Below are 17641 nucleotides of genomic sequence, written 5' to 3'. Positions count from 1 at the left end.
TATATGTGAGTTATGGAGGTCTACTTACATACATTAACATGTTTTTATGGTCAAAAACGTCCTAATTGCTGAACAAATTCTATGAATATAACATTAAATGAATCATAATTTACATTGTTAATGTGGTAAACGACTATTCTAGCTGCAAACAACTGGTTTTTAATGGAATGTATACATAGGTGTATAGAGGCTCATTTCCGGTGTTCTAATGGTACATTGTGTTTGTTAAGCGCGTTTTCAATGAATATAACACATTTTGATAAAGAAATAAACATTTTGAAAAAAAATTTTTTTTGACATTTTGAGAAAAAATTAAAAAAAAATTGAAATTTTGAGAAAAAAATAAAATTTTGAGAAAAAAAAATTTTCAGGGAAAAATTTCAATTTTGAGAATTTTGAGAATTTTTTTTTTAAAACAAATTTTTTAAAATGTTTTTTTCCATGTTTAATGGAAAACACAAAACAATTGTATAGGCGAGCCCAAACTTTTGAAAAGTAGTGTACGGTCACGTCAAAAAGTACTGTACATACTGTAAATGAACCTAACTTCAGGTATAACTTGATTACTTCATCAAACAGGAACGGGAAACGTTAATACAATAATCATTATGTCATTATGTTAATACAATTCATCCCCTGACTATTAAGATTCAGGAAAAGTAAAGAAAGTGCACGGTATTGTGTGACGATCCACTCTCTTTATGCATGGATTATCTTCTGGCGTGATGCAACACTTGGGAAATGCGGATCGTGTTGTTTTTATATCGCCTTTAAATTGTGCAATACTTTATCCTCATTTTTATGATTTTAATTTAATTTTGCTGTTAAGTTTATCTTGTATTTGTCAGCTGTGGTCGATTTAAAACAGGAAATATAAATCAGCTCTGACTTTGTGTAACCCGTTTGACACACAAACGTCGTCGACTTCAGTCGTCATGTCGTTACATAATCCCTCGGATTTTGCGAGAAACATTTTGTCGTAAGTCCACGACATCTGTCTATGGAAAAAAAACCAAAGAGAAAACAGAGGGTCGTCATTAATAAGAATTCAACATTTTCTGTGTGATGGACGATTTTCCACGGCCCCCAGAGCTCTGTTGTTTCCGCTCCGCAGAGCGTGACAGTCGTTACGGTTTATAGCCTCATAAAACACAAATTACACTTGAAAATGGGAACTTTGGAACATCTCGAGAGCATTAGGGCTCGTTTCTTGAGCAAATTAGACGAATAGATTTCATTTTCTGTACGTCCCAGATCAGTTTTGTTTAACTATGGGCAGATACATTGGGGGTTTTTTTTCCCCCCTCTTTTATCATGTGACAGTACATTCGACTTGGTGGAGTCCTATTAACACATTAAAGCTGTATTGCAAACTGTGTACTGCACATGGGAATACGGTTTGTTGGAGGCAGCAGAAAAAACGGGGCTAGTAAAGCGAGATTGCTGCAAAGAAACAATGAGTTGTCTACGAACAGTTTTTTTTTTACTCAAAAAATCCCAGTCATTCCCGCAGTTTGACAGGATAGATGCCTCTTCTCCGCCACCTAGCTCCGTGCTGCTGCTGTATACACACAAAAGCTCCCCCCGGCAGAATAATAACATTACGCAGTGCTGCGGCTTTGACTAAGATTGTATTTATTTCGTTTATATTCATTTTTGGCATGTGTTCTTATCACCGTTGTTCTCTAAAAACCATCTGGTGTTTCAGTTTGATGATGATGATGACGATGACGCTCGGCGACTCAGGAGGTTCTGAGGACCTCCTTGATCCACTCCGTGAGCCTGGGCACGCGAGTGTACACGCCGTAGTACCTCGGACGGCCACAGCCGCTGCCCCAGCTCACCACGCCGGCCAGGAACCAGCGTCCAGACGGGCCCTGGCAAACCAAGGGGCCTCCGGAGTCGCCCTGCCAGAGACGGACCAAGTGTTTCTAAATCAATGTGTGGCTGTAAATGTCATTTAAGACGAAGTTTATGGAGGGTATAACATGTCTCAAATTTCAATTACGGCCCAATTGAATCAACTTTATGTACGTTTAGATCTTAATCTGCTGAACCACGTGCAGTGGAACTGGACTTATTCATGTTGGACACTTGAGGGCAGCACAACGACGTCCAAAGTTCAGTTTGCACAGCTGCACTTTACCCATTTTCCTGCAATTTCTGTCCATAAAAGTCCAATCATCACTTTTACTTGGATGGAAAATGCAGTATGTGGCTGTTCATACACAGTACAGTGCATTACCTGACAGGCGTCTTTCGCGCCGCTGCGGTAGCCGGCGCAAAGCATCGTGGGAGTGAGCAACTCGCCATAAGAGAGAATGCAGTCCTCCTGACTGACCAGAGGAACGGCCACCTTCTGAAGAACATTACTGGCACTTCCTGGATGAGGTCAGAGCGGGGGCGGGGGAGGTCAGGAGGTCAGACGACATTAAAACTTAGACTTCTTAACTGTTTAAAGTTTTGGATGTCAGCTACAGAGTGAAATGTTAAAATATAAATGCTCTTTTCTTGCTTCTTCTTCTTCTCGACGTGGTACTGACATTTGTTTTTGGTGGGGTTTTTTTTTTTTCTCGAAAAGACCGCAAAGGTCATGTGAGAGCAGTTCCTGTGAAAATAGTGCATGATATTGCATAACAACAAAAACCACTGGAGGAAAAAAAAAAAAAAAAAAACTGTTTCACGCTCATCCTGTGACAGGAACCACACACAACGTTTCAGCGAAAAAAAACTATAAACACGGACACGGCATCGCTCTTTATGAGATGACCCCGTAAAGTCAAACGTCAACTTTTAAAAACGGCCTATGTTTATAAATGTGGTTTTTACAAGCCTGTAACGGCAGAAATGGAAAGACGGTTGGACAGTTGGCACCGAGTTCTCTCTCAGATCACGTGATTAGCATGAAGCTGAAAGGTTATCGTGGAAAAGATTTAGCAAAATATGGTTTCCATAAAAATACGTCTGTCGGGTTTCAGAACCTCACCTCCCTCGTGCAGAGATCCCCAGCCGGTGACCCAGCACAGCAGGCCCGACTCCAGCTGCTGGCTCGGTGGCGGCAGGCAGACGGGTCGAACGCGTCCGGGCTGCTGCTGCTGCTGCTGCGGCGGCGCGGCGTTGGGTCGGTCCAGCTTCAGCAGGGCCACGTCGTGGTCGTAGGACTCGTTGTTGTAGTATTTGTGAACGTGGATGCGCTGGATTGTCGCCGCCTCCGCCGCGGGGCCTCTGGTGCCGAGGAGGTGTTTGCCCAGGTGGACTGTCCACAGTGACGGGCGCAAGAGGCTTCAGGGGAGGGGATGGAAATATATGTACACGTATATAAATACATATGTGTTTATATTTATATGTGTTATATGTATGTATACATATATATATATATATATATATATTTAAAAGTTACGCACAGCCTCAACAAATTAAATTTCAATATTAAATACAGAATCTATGTTGCTGTTAATATTAATATATTATAATATTGAATATATGTATGTACATATATATAAGTATGTATGTATATATTTATATATATATATATATATGTACTTATGTATCTATGTATGTGTGAATGTATTCATGTGTGTGAATGTATGTATGTATATATGTGTGTGTGTGTGTGTGTGAATATATGTATGTATATGTGTGTGTGAATATATGTACTTGTGTATATATATGTGTGTGAATATATGTATGTATATATGTGTGTGAATGTATGTATGTATGTATGAATATATGTATGTATATATATGTGTGTGAATATATGTATGTATATATATGTGTGTGTGTGTGTGTGTGAATATATGTATGTATATGTGTGTGTGAATATATGTACTTGTGTATATATATGTGTGTGAATATATGTATGTATATATGTGTGTGAATGTATGTATGTATGTATATATATATGTATGTATATATATATATGTGTGTGAATATATGTATGTATGTATGTATATATATATATGTGTGTGAATATATGTATGTATATATATGTGTGTGTGAATGTATGTATATATATATGTGTGAATATATGTATGTATATATGTGTGTGAATATATGTATGTATATATGTGTGTGTGAATATATGTATGTATATATATGTGTGTGTGTGAATACATGTATGTATATATATATGTGTGTGAATATATGTATGTATATATATGTGTGTGAATATATGTATATATATATGTGTGTGTGAATGTATGTATGTATGTATATATATGTGTGAGAATGTATGTATGTACATACATGTATGTACAAAAATAATGTAATATATTATTGTAAAATAAGTGCTGTTGTTGTTTTCTAACACTTTCTAACACTTCCCTCACCGCACCACTTCACCACTTCCTCCTTAGCCCTCGTCTCTTTCTGCACGTACCGGTCGCCGTGGAAACAGTGGGCGGCGGACACCACCCACTGGCTGGCGATCAGTGCCCCGCCGCAGATGTGGGCGCCGTGCACCTGCAGGCTGACCTGCCACGGCCACTCCCCCTCCGAGGCGTTGGTCCCTCCCACGATGCGGGTGGGCAACTGCCGCAGGCCACAGTCTGAAAACACACACGTATACATTAATATATATATATATACATATATATATATATATATACATATTAATCTGGCAAAGTAAAGGTAGTAGATTAAAGGAGCAGTGTGTGGAAGTGTCAAAGAGTCTGTCCACAGAAATGAAATATACTGTAGTAGCACTTGCGGTTGTGTTTTAATCTCATATTTAATCACTACCATGTTCTATGTTGGCTTTGTTGTGTGTGTCTGTGTGTGTGTGTGTGTGTCTGTGTGTGTGTCATAACCACTAACCGCACTGTTCTTCATCTGAGGCATCCGGACAGTCGTCGACGGAATCGCACTCTGGGTTCGACTTGTTCAGACACGTTCCGTCTGCGCACGTGTAAGTCCTGTCCGTGCACGCCACCGTACCTGAACACACACACACACACACACACAAACACAAAAGTAAATGTGTTGTTTTGTGTGCTTAAAATTATTGTGTAATATGATGCAGTGGAGCAGCACAACGTCACGAATCGTGAACTTGTGCGTGTTACCGTTAGTGCAGTTCAACTCGTCTGCGGCGTCTGGGCAGTCTGGGTGGTCGTCACACACCTTGCTGTAGTCCACACACTGGCTGTCGCCTGGACACGGGTACTGAGCCACACACACTGACACACACACACACACACACACACAATATAGTGGTATTGTGTTGAAATTTAAATTAAGAAATTGTCTGTGCTATAAAAAACAACAAAGATAAACAATAAAGACACGGAAACACAGCCAACACAGCTATCTACGCTAACTGAAAATGGCGGGAAAACCCTCGGCCACAACCTCAAAACATGCTACGATATAGAAAAAGTGTAAACAAAACGAAAGTTTTTAAAATATTATTCACACGGAACTGTTCAAATAGATGACACGGGTACTGAGCCACACACACTGACACACACACACACACACACACACACACACACACACACACACACACACACACACACACAATATAGTGGTATTGTGTTGAAATTTAAATTAAGAAATTGTCTGTGCTATAAAAAACAACAAAGATAAACAGCAAAGACACGGAAACACAGCAAATACAGCTATCTACGCTAACTGAAAATGGCGGGAAAACCCTCGGCCACAACCTCAAATCATGCTACGATATAGAAAAAGTGTAAACACAAAACGAAAGTTTTTAAAATATTATTCACACGGAACTGTTCAAATAGATGACACGGGTACTGAGCCACACACACTGACACACACACACACACACACACACACACACACACACACACACACACACACACACACACACACACACACACACACACACACACACAATATAGTGGTATTGTGTTGAAATTTAAACTAAGAAATTGTCTGTGCTATAAAAAACAACAAAGATAAACAACAAAGACACGGAAACACAGCAAATACAGCTATCTACGCTAACTGAAAATGGCGGGAAAACCCTCGGCCACAACCTCAAAGCATGCTACGATATAGAAAAAGTGTAAACACAAAACGAAAATGTTTAAAATATTATTCACACAGAACTGTTCATACATAGGTTTGTATGCACCCATGGTCATTTGCCAAGGGAATCATACACAACTCCTTATATGGACATCCTGGGCGCTTGTGTGTTTATAGGTCACATATTCAGGCTTTAAAAAATGGTTACGTGTTGTTGAGTCAAAGTTATGTTTTGGTCGTGATATAAGGTAGCGTTAATTGTGCAGAAGTCGCAAAAATAGATAGATTTTAAACATTTTGAGCACAAAAGTGTGTTTACATAGTTGTGTTTATATAAATTACCACAGTCCAACTCGTCGAGTCCATTCGGACAGTCCTTGATCCCGTCACAGGCGGGTACACACAGGCCGTTAATGCTGCACAGAGACTGACCGGGGCAGGCTAAAAAAAACACACAAATGACACATATAAACCACAACATAATATTGCATTTTGAATGTCTTTAACCGCTCTCTTGCAATCTCTTACGATCTGACAGGTTGAAAACGCTGTAGTGCAGCTGGAGGCCCGGCCCCGTGAGCGACACCACGGACGTCATGACCACCGTGGTGGCCGTGGTGGACAGCGGGGACAGACGCTGGCTGTACGGCTGCGGACTCCTGGTACCGCAGAGTCTGCGGTAAAGGAAGGACAGAGAGAGACACATGGACAGTTACAGTTCAGGTAAAAACAAATTATGAATGAGTACAAACCTAATGGAGAGAAGAAAAACAAAGGGAACGCTGCTGCCCCCTGTTGTTCAGGCCAGAATAGAATAGGTGGGATGATATGGACATGGAAGTGAACTGAGACTTACCATCATCACACAGGAAAACAGTTATTTGAGTAATTGTGAGGACCAAAAACACTTAGAATCCACAGGGAGTTTGGGCATTTTGGCAAATTGAGGACATTTTGGCTGGTCCTCATGTACTGTAACCCCTTAAAAGTTTGTATTTTTAGGGTTAGGGTTTGGATTTAGGGTTTGTTTGTGTGTGTACAGGTATTACTAATGTTGTGAGGACCTACATCTGTCCTTAGGAGGACAAAAAGCAAGTCCCCATAACGTAACTTACTGCATTTTAAGGAGAAAACATCTTTTAAGGGTTAGGGTTAGGGTTTGGATTTAGGGTTTGCGTGTGTGTATACAGGTATTACTAATGTTGTGAGGACCTACATTTGTCCTGAGGAGGACAAAAAAACAAGTCCCCATAATGTTAATTACTGCATTTTAAGGTGAAGACATGTTTTATGGTTGGGGTTAGGGTTAGGGTTTGGATTTAGGGTTTGCGTGTGTGTATACAGATATTACTAATGTTGTGAGGACCTACATTTGTCCTGAGGAGGACAAAAAACAAGTCCCCATATCGTAAATTACTGCATTTTAAGGTGAAGACATGTTTTATGGTTGGGGTTAGGGTTAGGGTTTGGATTTAGGGTTTGCATGTGTGTATACAAGTATTACTAATGTTGTGAGGACCTACATTTGTCCTTAGGAGGACAAAAAGCAAGTCTCCATAATGTAAATTACTGCATTTTAAGGTGAAGACATGTTTTTTGGTTGGGGTTAGGGTTAGGATTTGGATTAGGCCAGGCGTAATTATGGTTAAGTTTAGAGTAAGTCTGCAGGAAATGAATGTGAGTCAATGCAATGTCCTCTGAAGTCATGGAAACTGTGTGTGTGTGTGTGTGTGTGTGTGTGTGTGTGTGTGTGTGTGTGTGTGTGTGTGTGTGTGTGTGTGTGTGTGTGTGTGTGTGTGTGTGTGTGTGTGTGTGTGTGTGTGTGTGTGTGTGTGTGTGTGCGTGTCAGTTTCAAGTACGCCTACCTATTGCAGGTGTTTACATTTCTCTGCAGCTGGTCACTTGGACACGGAAAAAAAAAGGTTTTCCTGTCAGACACTCGCCCACAAACAGGTTTTATGAAAGTGTGTTATTTTTAATATTTGTGTTGACGTCCGTGTGTCTCATTTTGTCCTGTTATGAGTAAGTAGGTCTGTGCGTTTTAAATGTTTTTTTTAATATATATATATATAGAGTTTGTGGTGTGCAGAAATGTCAGTTATTCTTAGTCTTTGCACCTGTGCAAAGTGCTGTTTTTTTGGGGTTTTGGGTATCGTTTTCGGGGGGAAAAACTGCCATGTGAAGGCTGTTTCGTAATTAAGCGAAAGTGATTATCAAGATACATGAACTGGTGAATTTTGAAATTGCATTGTGTTGGATTGTGCTAAGCTTGGCGTTTTCAATTCAGAAGAGCTAAACTCCCATTAAGTTGAGTCCCCTCCAGAACTCACCGGCGGTCCTGGAGGACCCACTGTCCCTGAGTACAGGTCTTAAGGTTGCTGGCCGTGCTCAGCTTGTAGCCCTCGAACTCCAGAGACAAGCCCATCCCTTCACTGGGGACCTAATGACACACATAAAGGGACGGTCATCATAGAAATATAACGCATAAACGACCGCGTTTGGGGTCGATCGGGGGGAAAGTGTCTTACGATAAAAGTCCAGGTGCAGTTGGTGTCGGGAGGGTAGTAGCTCGGGAAAAAGGGCGTCCGCAGCGATCCCTGGATTCCGGACACAGCCTTCAGTTCAATGGCGGAGTTACAGTCTGGGTTAAAATGAAGACAAGTAGGTCATTGGCACTTTATCCTAAAGGATTTAACACCTATAGCCGTAACCAAACAACATATATTCCTAATGGTACATCACTCAAAAAAGGGGGGTTTTAAATGATAACATGAAGTAGCATATTATCTTCTTGAAGATAATGTTGGGTTTTCCTCGGTGAGCCTCTCACTTTGATAGATAAAATAGTTTTTTGTTTTTTTGTATGTCTTATGCAGGTCATAGCCACAAAAAAGGAAGAGAAAGGAGATTCTCACGGCTCAGAAACTGCTAACCAAATGTGTCACAACCACACGCTAACTGTCATGCTCCGCCTTCCTCTCCTCCTCCTCCTCCTCCTCCTCCTCCTTCCTCTCCTCCTCCTTTCTCTCCTGCATTGACCTCGGCATGCAATCGGTTCACCTGACAGGCAGGAACACACCTGCTCCCAATCTCGTCATCGAGCAACTCTCTACTTACTTCGTGGTTCTGGAAAAGCACTTTTTTTCCAATAAATCTAACATTAAATGAATCAGAAATACACTCTATACATTGTCAATGTGGCAAATGATTATTCCAGCTGCAAACGTATGGTTTATAATGGAATATGTACTTTATAGAGGCCCATTTCCACTGTTCTAATGGTACATAGTGTTTGCTAATCGGCTAAAAGGCTATTGGATGATTAGAAAACCCTTGTGCGATGACAGAAAACAGTTCTGCTGGTTCTTAATGGTCAATGGTCAATGTCTTGACTATATTTTCCATTCATTTTGCAACTCTTTTGATGAATAAAAGTGTGACTTTTAATGGAAAACACCCCAAAAAAAATAATTTGTGTATATATGACCAGTTTGGCCATTTTCCCAGTTTAACATTGCAAGCCTATTACATCTTACTCAGTCGTTTGCTGCCAGCACAGCTTTCAGCTTTCAGAGTCTCGAGCCCAGATTCTTCACACGTTGGCTGAGACACGACTTCATTTAGAAGGCAAACCACTCTACAACTGAGGCAACCACAGCTGCCCAACAACTTCATAAAGACTTCTGTTTTTTTGACTCTCGGCTGAACGTGGTCTTACCCTGGCGATGGCGGGCCTGTGCCGACAAAGAGAACGACCGCTCGTAGCTGTAAAGACCCTGCTTCCAAACGACCGCCATCCTCTCGCCGGACGACAGGACGCTGACGACGCGTTCGCGCCGGCTGCAGCCGAACATTCTGGCAGCACGGAAGAGCAGATCGACATCACGATAACGCATAGGACGCCGCGTTGATTTCTCTGTGAGGGGAGAAAAACTCACAGTGTGATGAGATGGTTGTTGGTGGGAGCGAAGGAATTGTACACCACCAGCCTGTCCTGGCACTGCGGCAGCAGCCACTCCATGTGGAGCTCCAGCTGGGAGCCGGGAGCAGCCTGGAGGTGCCACAGGCAGGAGGAGTGCTGCGAGTCCGGGCCACGGAGAGCCACGGGGCCCCCGGGCACCACCTCCTGGTGGTGGTAACAGTCTTTGGAAAACAACGCCAAAGAAAGAAAGACCGAGTTAGACCTGAGGTAGTTTCATGATATGGAGCCCCCAGAAGTCGGGTCGTGGTCAGACAAAAGTCGATTTTTGACGCAAGAGAAAGTAGCCAAAATTACGTTAAATTCAAAATTACACAATTTATTCTATTGTGTCTAAGGGCCCACTTTACATTACGCTTTTCGCGACAGTGGCGAAATTTCACGACGTCTTTAGACACACGGCCCGGAAATCTGGCAGGACACTTGCTCAACTGTACGATCGTAGCATTTTTACGTAGGCCATCTTGTTCCTGGATGACTCCAGCTTCTTCTGGAGCTCGTCCTCCGACCAGATACTGATCAGGCACTTGGTTTCGGAGGTGCTCCACGTACAGCGTCCAGCGCCCTCCTTCACCCCAGCCATTTTTTTGGGGGGGACAATGGTCCCGCGGTATATGCTAATTAGCGCACGGTATATGCTAATCGCCTAAACCCTGACCTCCCGCCGTCGCGAGCCCGACGCGTTCTCTTTATATGCACTTTGAAGTTGTGTCGGGGACTCCCGCTGAGTTGTCGGGCGACCACTTCGCAGTTGTCGGCGAGAAAATTTGAAGAAAGCGGGACTACGACAACGGGAATTCTCTTTACACGGGGTTCCCGCTGTCGCGAAAAGCGTAATGTAAAGTGGGGCCTAAGTCGCACATAGTTGTTCCGATTTCAACCAAACTTGGTAAAGTTGTTGCTCTCATGATTCCAAGCAAATTTCTAACGTACTTCCATTGGCTCCGCCCACCCGAAAGTCGGCCATTTTGGAAAAACAAAAATGGCTACTCGCTACACACTTTGAACAAACTCGTCCTAGCACGTTTGAGCTAGCCGCGTCAAACTCGGTCCTTATTTTTATAAGACGTGTGTGTCATCTCAAAATTAAACAACCACAAATTGCAAAGAGGAATTAAAAGCAGTACTTGGAGTTCAATCACAACAATTCGTAGTCTATCGCTTTCCCCCCATTTCCCCCCTAGCAATTTGTGTTTAAGTGTCATGTCTTCTTTGTCCACACACTGTTCTCTCTCCTCTTATTCGCTCACCACTGACAGAGAGTGAAGGGAGGTAGAAGAGGTATCCATTTAAGCTGGCCATCTGCGCCGTCATTGACCCTCTGCGTCCCCGCAGGCCTTCCTCCAGGCTTCGGGTGACTTTCATAAGGGTGACCCTCTCAACGCGGCTGCTCGGCACGGACATCCCTATCCAGAAGTGAGCCACAACGCTCCCCTCCCTATAGAGAGAGATCTGTCTTCATATGATACCAGGAGGAACGTATGGAAGTTCTGTCATTCCACGACTTTATGTAGTTAGGGAAAAGTGTGACTCACATACCCAAAGGCAAAGACAGTTGTGTAGTTGAAGTATCGGGAAAGACTCGAGTCTTTCATTATCTCCTCTACCTGAAAGACAGAAAGAAAATCAATCGATGGCCTCCTCAGGGCATTTCTGTCCTCTATCATCTGTCTTTCCATGTCCCTGAATTTGAATTCACGGTTCCTGCTCACCACCGTCTTCACTCCCTCGGCCTCTCTCTTGAACGCAGCGCTGTTGCGCGAGGACAGGTCGCCGGAGTACTTCCTGTTGAGGATGGAGATGCAGGCGGCATACCGCTGCTGGACACGAGGCTCCAGAACCCAAATCCTGTAATCTGCCGTCCAGAAAGGAGACAAAAATGCTCTTCGTGCAACCAAGATAATAGCAACAATAAGCACAAAAGTGGAGAGAACTGCTCACCCAAAAAGTACCAGGCCAGTATGGCTCCTGCGCCAATGAGGACAACGACGAAGAAGACGAAGGCTACGAGACACTTGCAGGTCCGGGTTTTCCTCGTGGGCGGAGCCACGGCTTGAGTACCAGCTTCCACCTGAGAAGAAAGTGTTGTTGTTTTTTCCCCACACCTGCCTTGTTGCGATGAATCGGGAATCTTTATTTCTACAACATGGACATATGGCTGTGGACGTGAATCTCGCGAACGAACTGACACAGAGAACTGGTGAACTGTGGCTGTGGACGTGAATCTCGCGAACGAACTGACTCACAGAGAACTGGTGAACTGTGGCTGAGGAAGTGAATCTCGCGAACGAACTGACACACAGAGAACTGGTGAACTGTGGCTGAGGAACGAACTGACACACAGAGAACTGGTGAACTGTGGCTGTGGACGTGAATCTCGCGAACGAACTGACACACAGAGAACTGGTGAACTGTGGCTGTGGACGTGAATCTCGCGAACGAACTGACTCACAGAGAACTGGTGAACTGTGGCTGAGGAAGTGAATCTCGCGAACGAACTGACACACAAAGAACTGGTGAACTGTGGCTGAGGAACGAACTGACACACAGAGAACTGGTGAACTGTGGCTGTGGACGTGAATCTCGCGAACGGACTGACACACAGAGAACTGGTGAACTGTGGCTGTGGACGCGAATCTCGCGAACGAACTGACACACAGAGAACTGGTGAACTGTGGCTGTGGACGTGAATCTGGCGAACGAACTGACACACAGAGAACTGGTGAACTGTGGCTGAGGAACGAACTGACACACAGAGAACTGGTGAACTGTGGCTGAGGACGTGAATCTTGCGAACGAACTGACACACAGAGAACTGGTGAACTGTGGCTGGGGAACGAACTGACACACAGAGAACTGGTGAACTGTGGCTGAGGACGTGAATCTCGCGAACGAACTGACACACAGAGAACTGGTGAACTGTGGCTGAGGAACGAACTGACACACAGAGAACTGGTGAACTGTGGCTGAGGAACGAACTGACACACAGAGAACTGGTGAACTGTGGCTGTGGAACGAACTGACACACAGAGAACTGGTGAACTGTGGCTGAGGAACGAACTGACACACAGAGAACTGGTGAACTGTGGCTGTGGACGTGAATCTCGCGAACGAACTGACACACAGAGAACTGGTGAACTGTGGCTGTGGACGTGAGTCTCTCGAACGAACTGACACACAGAGAACTGGTGAACTGTGGCTGAGGACATGAATCTCGTTCGCGCTGTCACTCACTCACTGACCCGCGGCGCGAACGTACTGCACTCAGGGAGGACGTGAGTCCACTGGGCTCCTGCTAAGCACTGAACGATTTGGTGAACGAATCTTTTGAACGAATCATTTTAATGAACGGATGCTAGTGATTCAGTACACTCAAATGAACTGCCCATCACAATGTTTTGTCACAAAACAATGTCACAAAAATGCTCTTCGTGCAACCAAGATAATAGCAACAATAAGCACAAAAATGTAGAAAACTGGTGAACTGTGGCTGAGGAACGAACTGACACACAGAGAACTGGTGAACTGTGGCTGAGGAACGAACTGACACACAGAGAACTGGTGAACTGTGGCTGTGGAACGAACTGACACACAGAGAACTGGTGAACTGTGGCTGAGGAACGAACTGACACACAGAGAACTGGTGAACTGTGGCTGTGGACGTGAATCTCGCGAACGAACTGACACACAGAGAACTGGTGAACTGTGGCTGTGGACGTGAGTCTCTCGAACGAACTGACACACAGAGAACTGGTGAACTGTGGCTGAGGACATGAATCTCGTTCGCGCTGTCACTCACTCACTGACCCGCGGCGCGAACGTACTGCACTCAGGGAGGACGTGAGTCCACTGGGCTCCTGCTAAGCACTGAACGATTTGGTGAACGAATCTTTTGAACGAATCATTTTAATGAACGGATGCTAGTGATTCAGTACACTCAAATGAACTGCCCATCACAATGTTTTCATTCCGTCTGTGAATGCATCATACGTCATAACAATGTCTTTCTACACACATAAAAGGTAAATCTGTGGCTGCATCACTGACCCCATTTTTCGAAGAAGCACTCGCCACCACATCACTCCGCATCCTTCGTTCCATGAGCAAACATCTCTCTCTCCATGGGTTCGCTCAGTTTTTTAAAAATTCGTTATTCCACAAAACGACGTTTTCAGACTTCTTTATTCTTCATTCCCGGCGTAGCGCTAAGTCGAGGCCCGGGAGCAGCAGTGAGTCAGGTACAAGGCGACAGCTGAGAGCGGAGTGTTACAAAACAACATCACCGAGCAACAGTGATGCTCACCATGAACTCCCCTGCACAGATAAATCCAATGGGAATGCCGCAGGGTGGAGACTGTGCATGTATATATATATATATATATACGCCCCCTCATATCCCAGAGTGCATTTCACTTTCCATGTCAACAAGAAATCCCAATTGGGAGAACACCTGAGCAGTCAGAAATTGTAGATGTTCATTGTGGAACAAAGGCCTTTCTGCATTGACTTTCTATGTTTTTCTATGCGGTTCATCCCACCGTCCAAAAAGATGCAATATGGGGATTGAGGTCAGGGCCGTTTCTAGCTGTTTTGGGGGCCCTATGCGAGATACTATTTGGGGGGCCCTATTTTTTTCAAACTCGATGCAGAGATTCCTAACTTTTTCATGTATTCTGTGATGATGCAGCAGTTTGTACATTCACAAATGCAACAGATGCAGTATGTTCTTGAAAAATGCTTAATATAAACTTTAAGGTAGCATCACAAGGTAGCATAACATAGCATAACATAAATAACTAAACTTACTTCTAAATAAAAATAATGGCATTTTTACCTGATTACCCAACGAACACTTACATGCTTTGCAAATATATGCATAATGAATGCATGCGATACATGCAAATAAAGACAGGTACTTTTAATTCTCAAAAATATAATAGAATATGGGTCTGAACTTGCAGCTTGGGGGGCCCCCTGGTGGCTGCGGGGCCCAATGCAGCTGCATAGTCCGCATATAGCAAGAAACTGGCTCTGATTGAGGTAACTTGGACGCTCTAAATTGACCACAGGCGTGAGAGCGAACGGTTGTTACGTATTTCCAAATTTCACTAAATCAGCTCTGATTTGTGTTTGTGTGTGTTTATGTTTATGTAGTTGGCGAAAATGATGTAATCAGATTCCCTGTAGGTTGCGCCGAAAAAAAGGGATAATAAGACACACGCAAAAAAACAACACATTTTTCTTTCAAAACTAAGGTTTTGAAGCAGTTTTATTTTTTTTTAAAAATCTGATATTATGACACATTGGCACGCATTTACATCACATCATTCAGAAGTTCAATTTCAGTTCAGTTTTACTGTGTATGTACTGTATGTATTTTGGGGTTTCTTTAAGCTTCCGTGCAGCTGTGATAAATGGTTGCACAAACTTTTTTTATTGAATATTAAATTAAATAAATAATAAAAAATATAACATAAATATTTCATATTGTCATTTTCAGCTTGTACATTCATGTATAATCGTGGAGGTGCTGAATCCGGTAAACCAAAGCTTCCAATCCGGCCAGTGACTGAATATAGGCTAATATGTCACAGAGACTCAGGAATAATGTTCATATAACAAACTGAAATCAGCAACAACAACAGTACAGACAAAATATTTGCATAAAAAAAATATATATTTTGCAGTCTGCAAATCATGTTTATGTTTTGGCGCCACCTACCGCCGTCCACCAGTCATTGCAGTCAGTAGAGTCTCAGCTGCCGAGCAACCGCGGGTTGCCAGTTATGTCAGAAAACGGCACCTAAAAAGACCTCGGCGTTTTGAATTCGACCACAAGCTTCAAACTAGCATACGGGGGCCGCCACTTTGCGGGTAACGCAATCGCCATGCATTGTGGGAAATGTAGTTTATGGTCAACGCACGCATTAAAGCAGCATGGACCTATTTTAACACAGATTTTTTTAAGACCAATTAATCACTCGCAGGGGCCACATAAAATGACGTGGGCGGGCCACATCTGGCCCCCGGGGCCTTGAGTTTGACACGTGTGATCCAGATGTTATCAACCAACAACATAACAAGTATATGAACTGTTCTCAGTTGAAACGCAAGCCAGGGCTTTACCATTCCAAACTATACCGTATTGCACCAAACTGAGCCATACCATGATGGAATCGCAGCAATAACAACAATAACAATAGGCACTTTGCTGCACTTCTAGGCTGTATATTTAGGGCCCGAGCCAAATTTGTGCAAGGAACCTATTGTTATCCTTCAGACTATTATTATTTTTGTTATATCTGTGGCTTTCTGGTCATTCGTGAGGGGGTTGGCGTGTATACAAAGTTCTTGAAACTAGCGAAAATGCTGTCCCAGCTAAGGACAACCGGCATCCAAGGCCAAACACAACCTTTTTTCCATTAAATCCGCCTACTGCTGCTTTACCCCGACTCCTGTCTCACGGGCATGTATCCGTCACCGGAGGTTTCCATTGACCTGGACAACGACAGCAGAGCCGCGCGCCCAACGATTTGACTCAGACTCAAAGAGGGCGAGGGGCGCGGTGGAGGGAACAGGAAGTGTGCGGCCCCGCGCGCGGACGCCGTTTCCATGTCCTCCAGGCTCTCCTCGTGACTCGCCTGCTCCTCGCCGCCACTGTTCACCCCGGAGTCCGCGCTCGGTAGTTCAGGACTGCCGGGCGGCAGCTCGCGGACTTGCTCGTAATCGGAGCAAACCTGAATGGACCCTTTGCCGACAACGCTTCGTCCGTTGCCGCCGAAGAGCTTCTGAAAGACGGCGTCTTTGCCCTCGTCTCTGCTCGCCGGCTCCCCCTCGCGGCCCTCGCCGACATTGACGCCGTCTGCCTCCAGACTCTCCTGACTCGCCTGTTCGCCGCAGCAAACGCCGGAATCTAGACTCTGAAGCCGGAGGCGTTCGACGTGGAGCTGCTCGACCTTCTCGTAGCCTGAGACCACTTGCACTTGCTCGCCGTTGTTGTTGTTGCCGTTGCCTTTCGACAGCAACTGGACAATCTGCATTTCTTTAATTCTCTCTTCCTCCTCGTTCTTTTGCGCAATTTTGCACTTTTCTTCTCGACAACCAGTCGAGCTCTCTGGTGGAGGAGGAGGAGGAGGAGGACAAAGTTGGGAGTAACTGGGGTTGGAGAAACTGGAGCTGGTCGAGTCGATTCTCTCCTTGTCCAGGAGAGGCACCGCTTTGCTGCAGAGTGCGTCGTCATCCGTGGCGGAGATGACCTCCACGGAGTCGATGTCCTCTGTTTTCAAAGGGGAGTGAAGGGATTCCTTGGTGAAGTAAGGGCTCCAATGCTGGCAGAGAAGAAGACCAAGCAAAAAAAAACTCAGTAAAAAGACAGATTTATAGCAAATGACTGTTTTGAGGCTGTGGTTTCGTAACTTTTAAATGATGCAGTTTGGCCAATCGGCTCCACATAGTAGAAAAAAATCATTCACAACTGCAAAGAAGCAACACAATTTGACTGAATTAGTCGTTCTTGTGAAAAATCAATCAAAATGGCGCCATTTCCAACCGTCTTTTACATCAGAATTTCATTTCCTGGGCCGATTTCAGTGATTTTGGTGTCAAATGATAGGTGATTCACCTGTAAATTTAGATCCTTCAGGAAGGACTTCCCAGGATCTGGTG

At 44.1% G+C, this 17641-nt stretch overlaps 1 protein-coding gene across 1 annotated transcript; it reads right to left on the bottom strand.

Annotated features, from left to right (window-relative positions):
• Positions 1 to 1742: 1742 nt before the first annotated feature.
• On the bottom strand, positions 1743 to 17428 carry tmprss6 (transmembrane serine protease 6; the record flags this gene model as incomplete). The annotated part of the gene is made up of 18 exons (XM_083905608.1): positions 1743 to 1907; positions 2246 to 2382; positions 2987 to 3256; positions 4329 to 4547; positions 4816 to 4935; positions 5064 to 5177; positions 6340 to 6438; positions 6526 to 6671; positions 8328 to 8437; positions 8526 to 8638; positions 9716 to 9852; positions 9936 to 10140; positions 11227 to 11414; positions 11516 to 11583; positions 11689 to 11831; positions 11918 to 12047; positions 16441 to 17304; positions 17393 to 17428. The coding sequence occupies 18 exons, from the start codon at positions 17426 to 17428 to the stop codon at positions 1743 to 1745; spliced, it is 3264 nt and encodes a 1087-aa protein (XP_083761734.1).
• Positions 17429 to 17641: the final 213 nt, after the last annotated feature.

Source organism: Microchirus variegatus (genome assembly GCF_963457635.1).
Source record: "Microchirus variegatus genome assembly, chromosome: 19".
Classification (NCBI taxonomy): domain Eukaryota; kingdom Metazoa; phylum Chordata; class Actinopteri; order Pleuronectiformes; family Soleidae; genus Microchirus; species Microchirus variegatus.
Note: the sequence above shows the minus strand (reverse complement) of the source record. Positions and strands in the feature narration are given on the sequence as shown.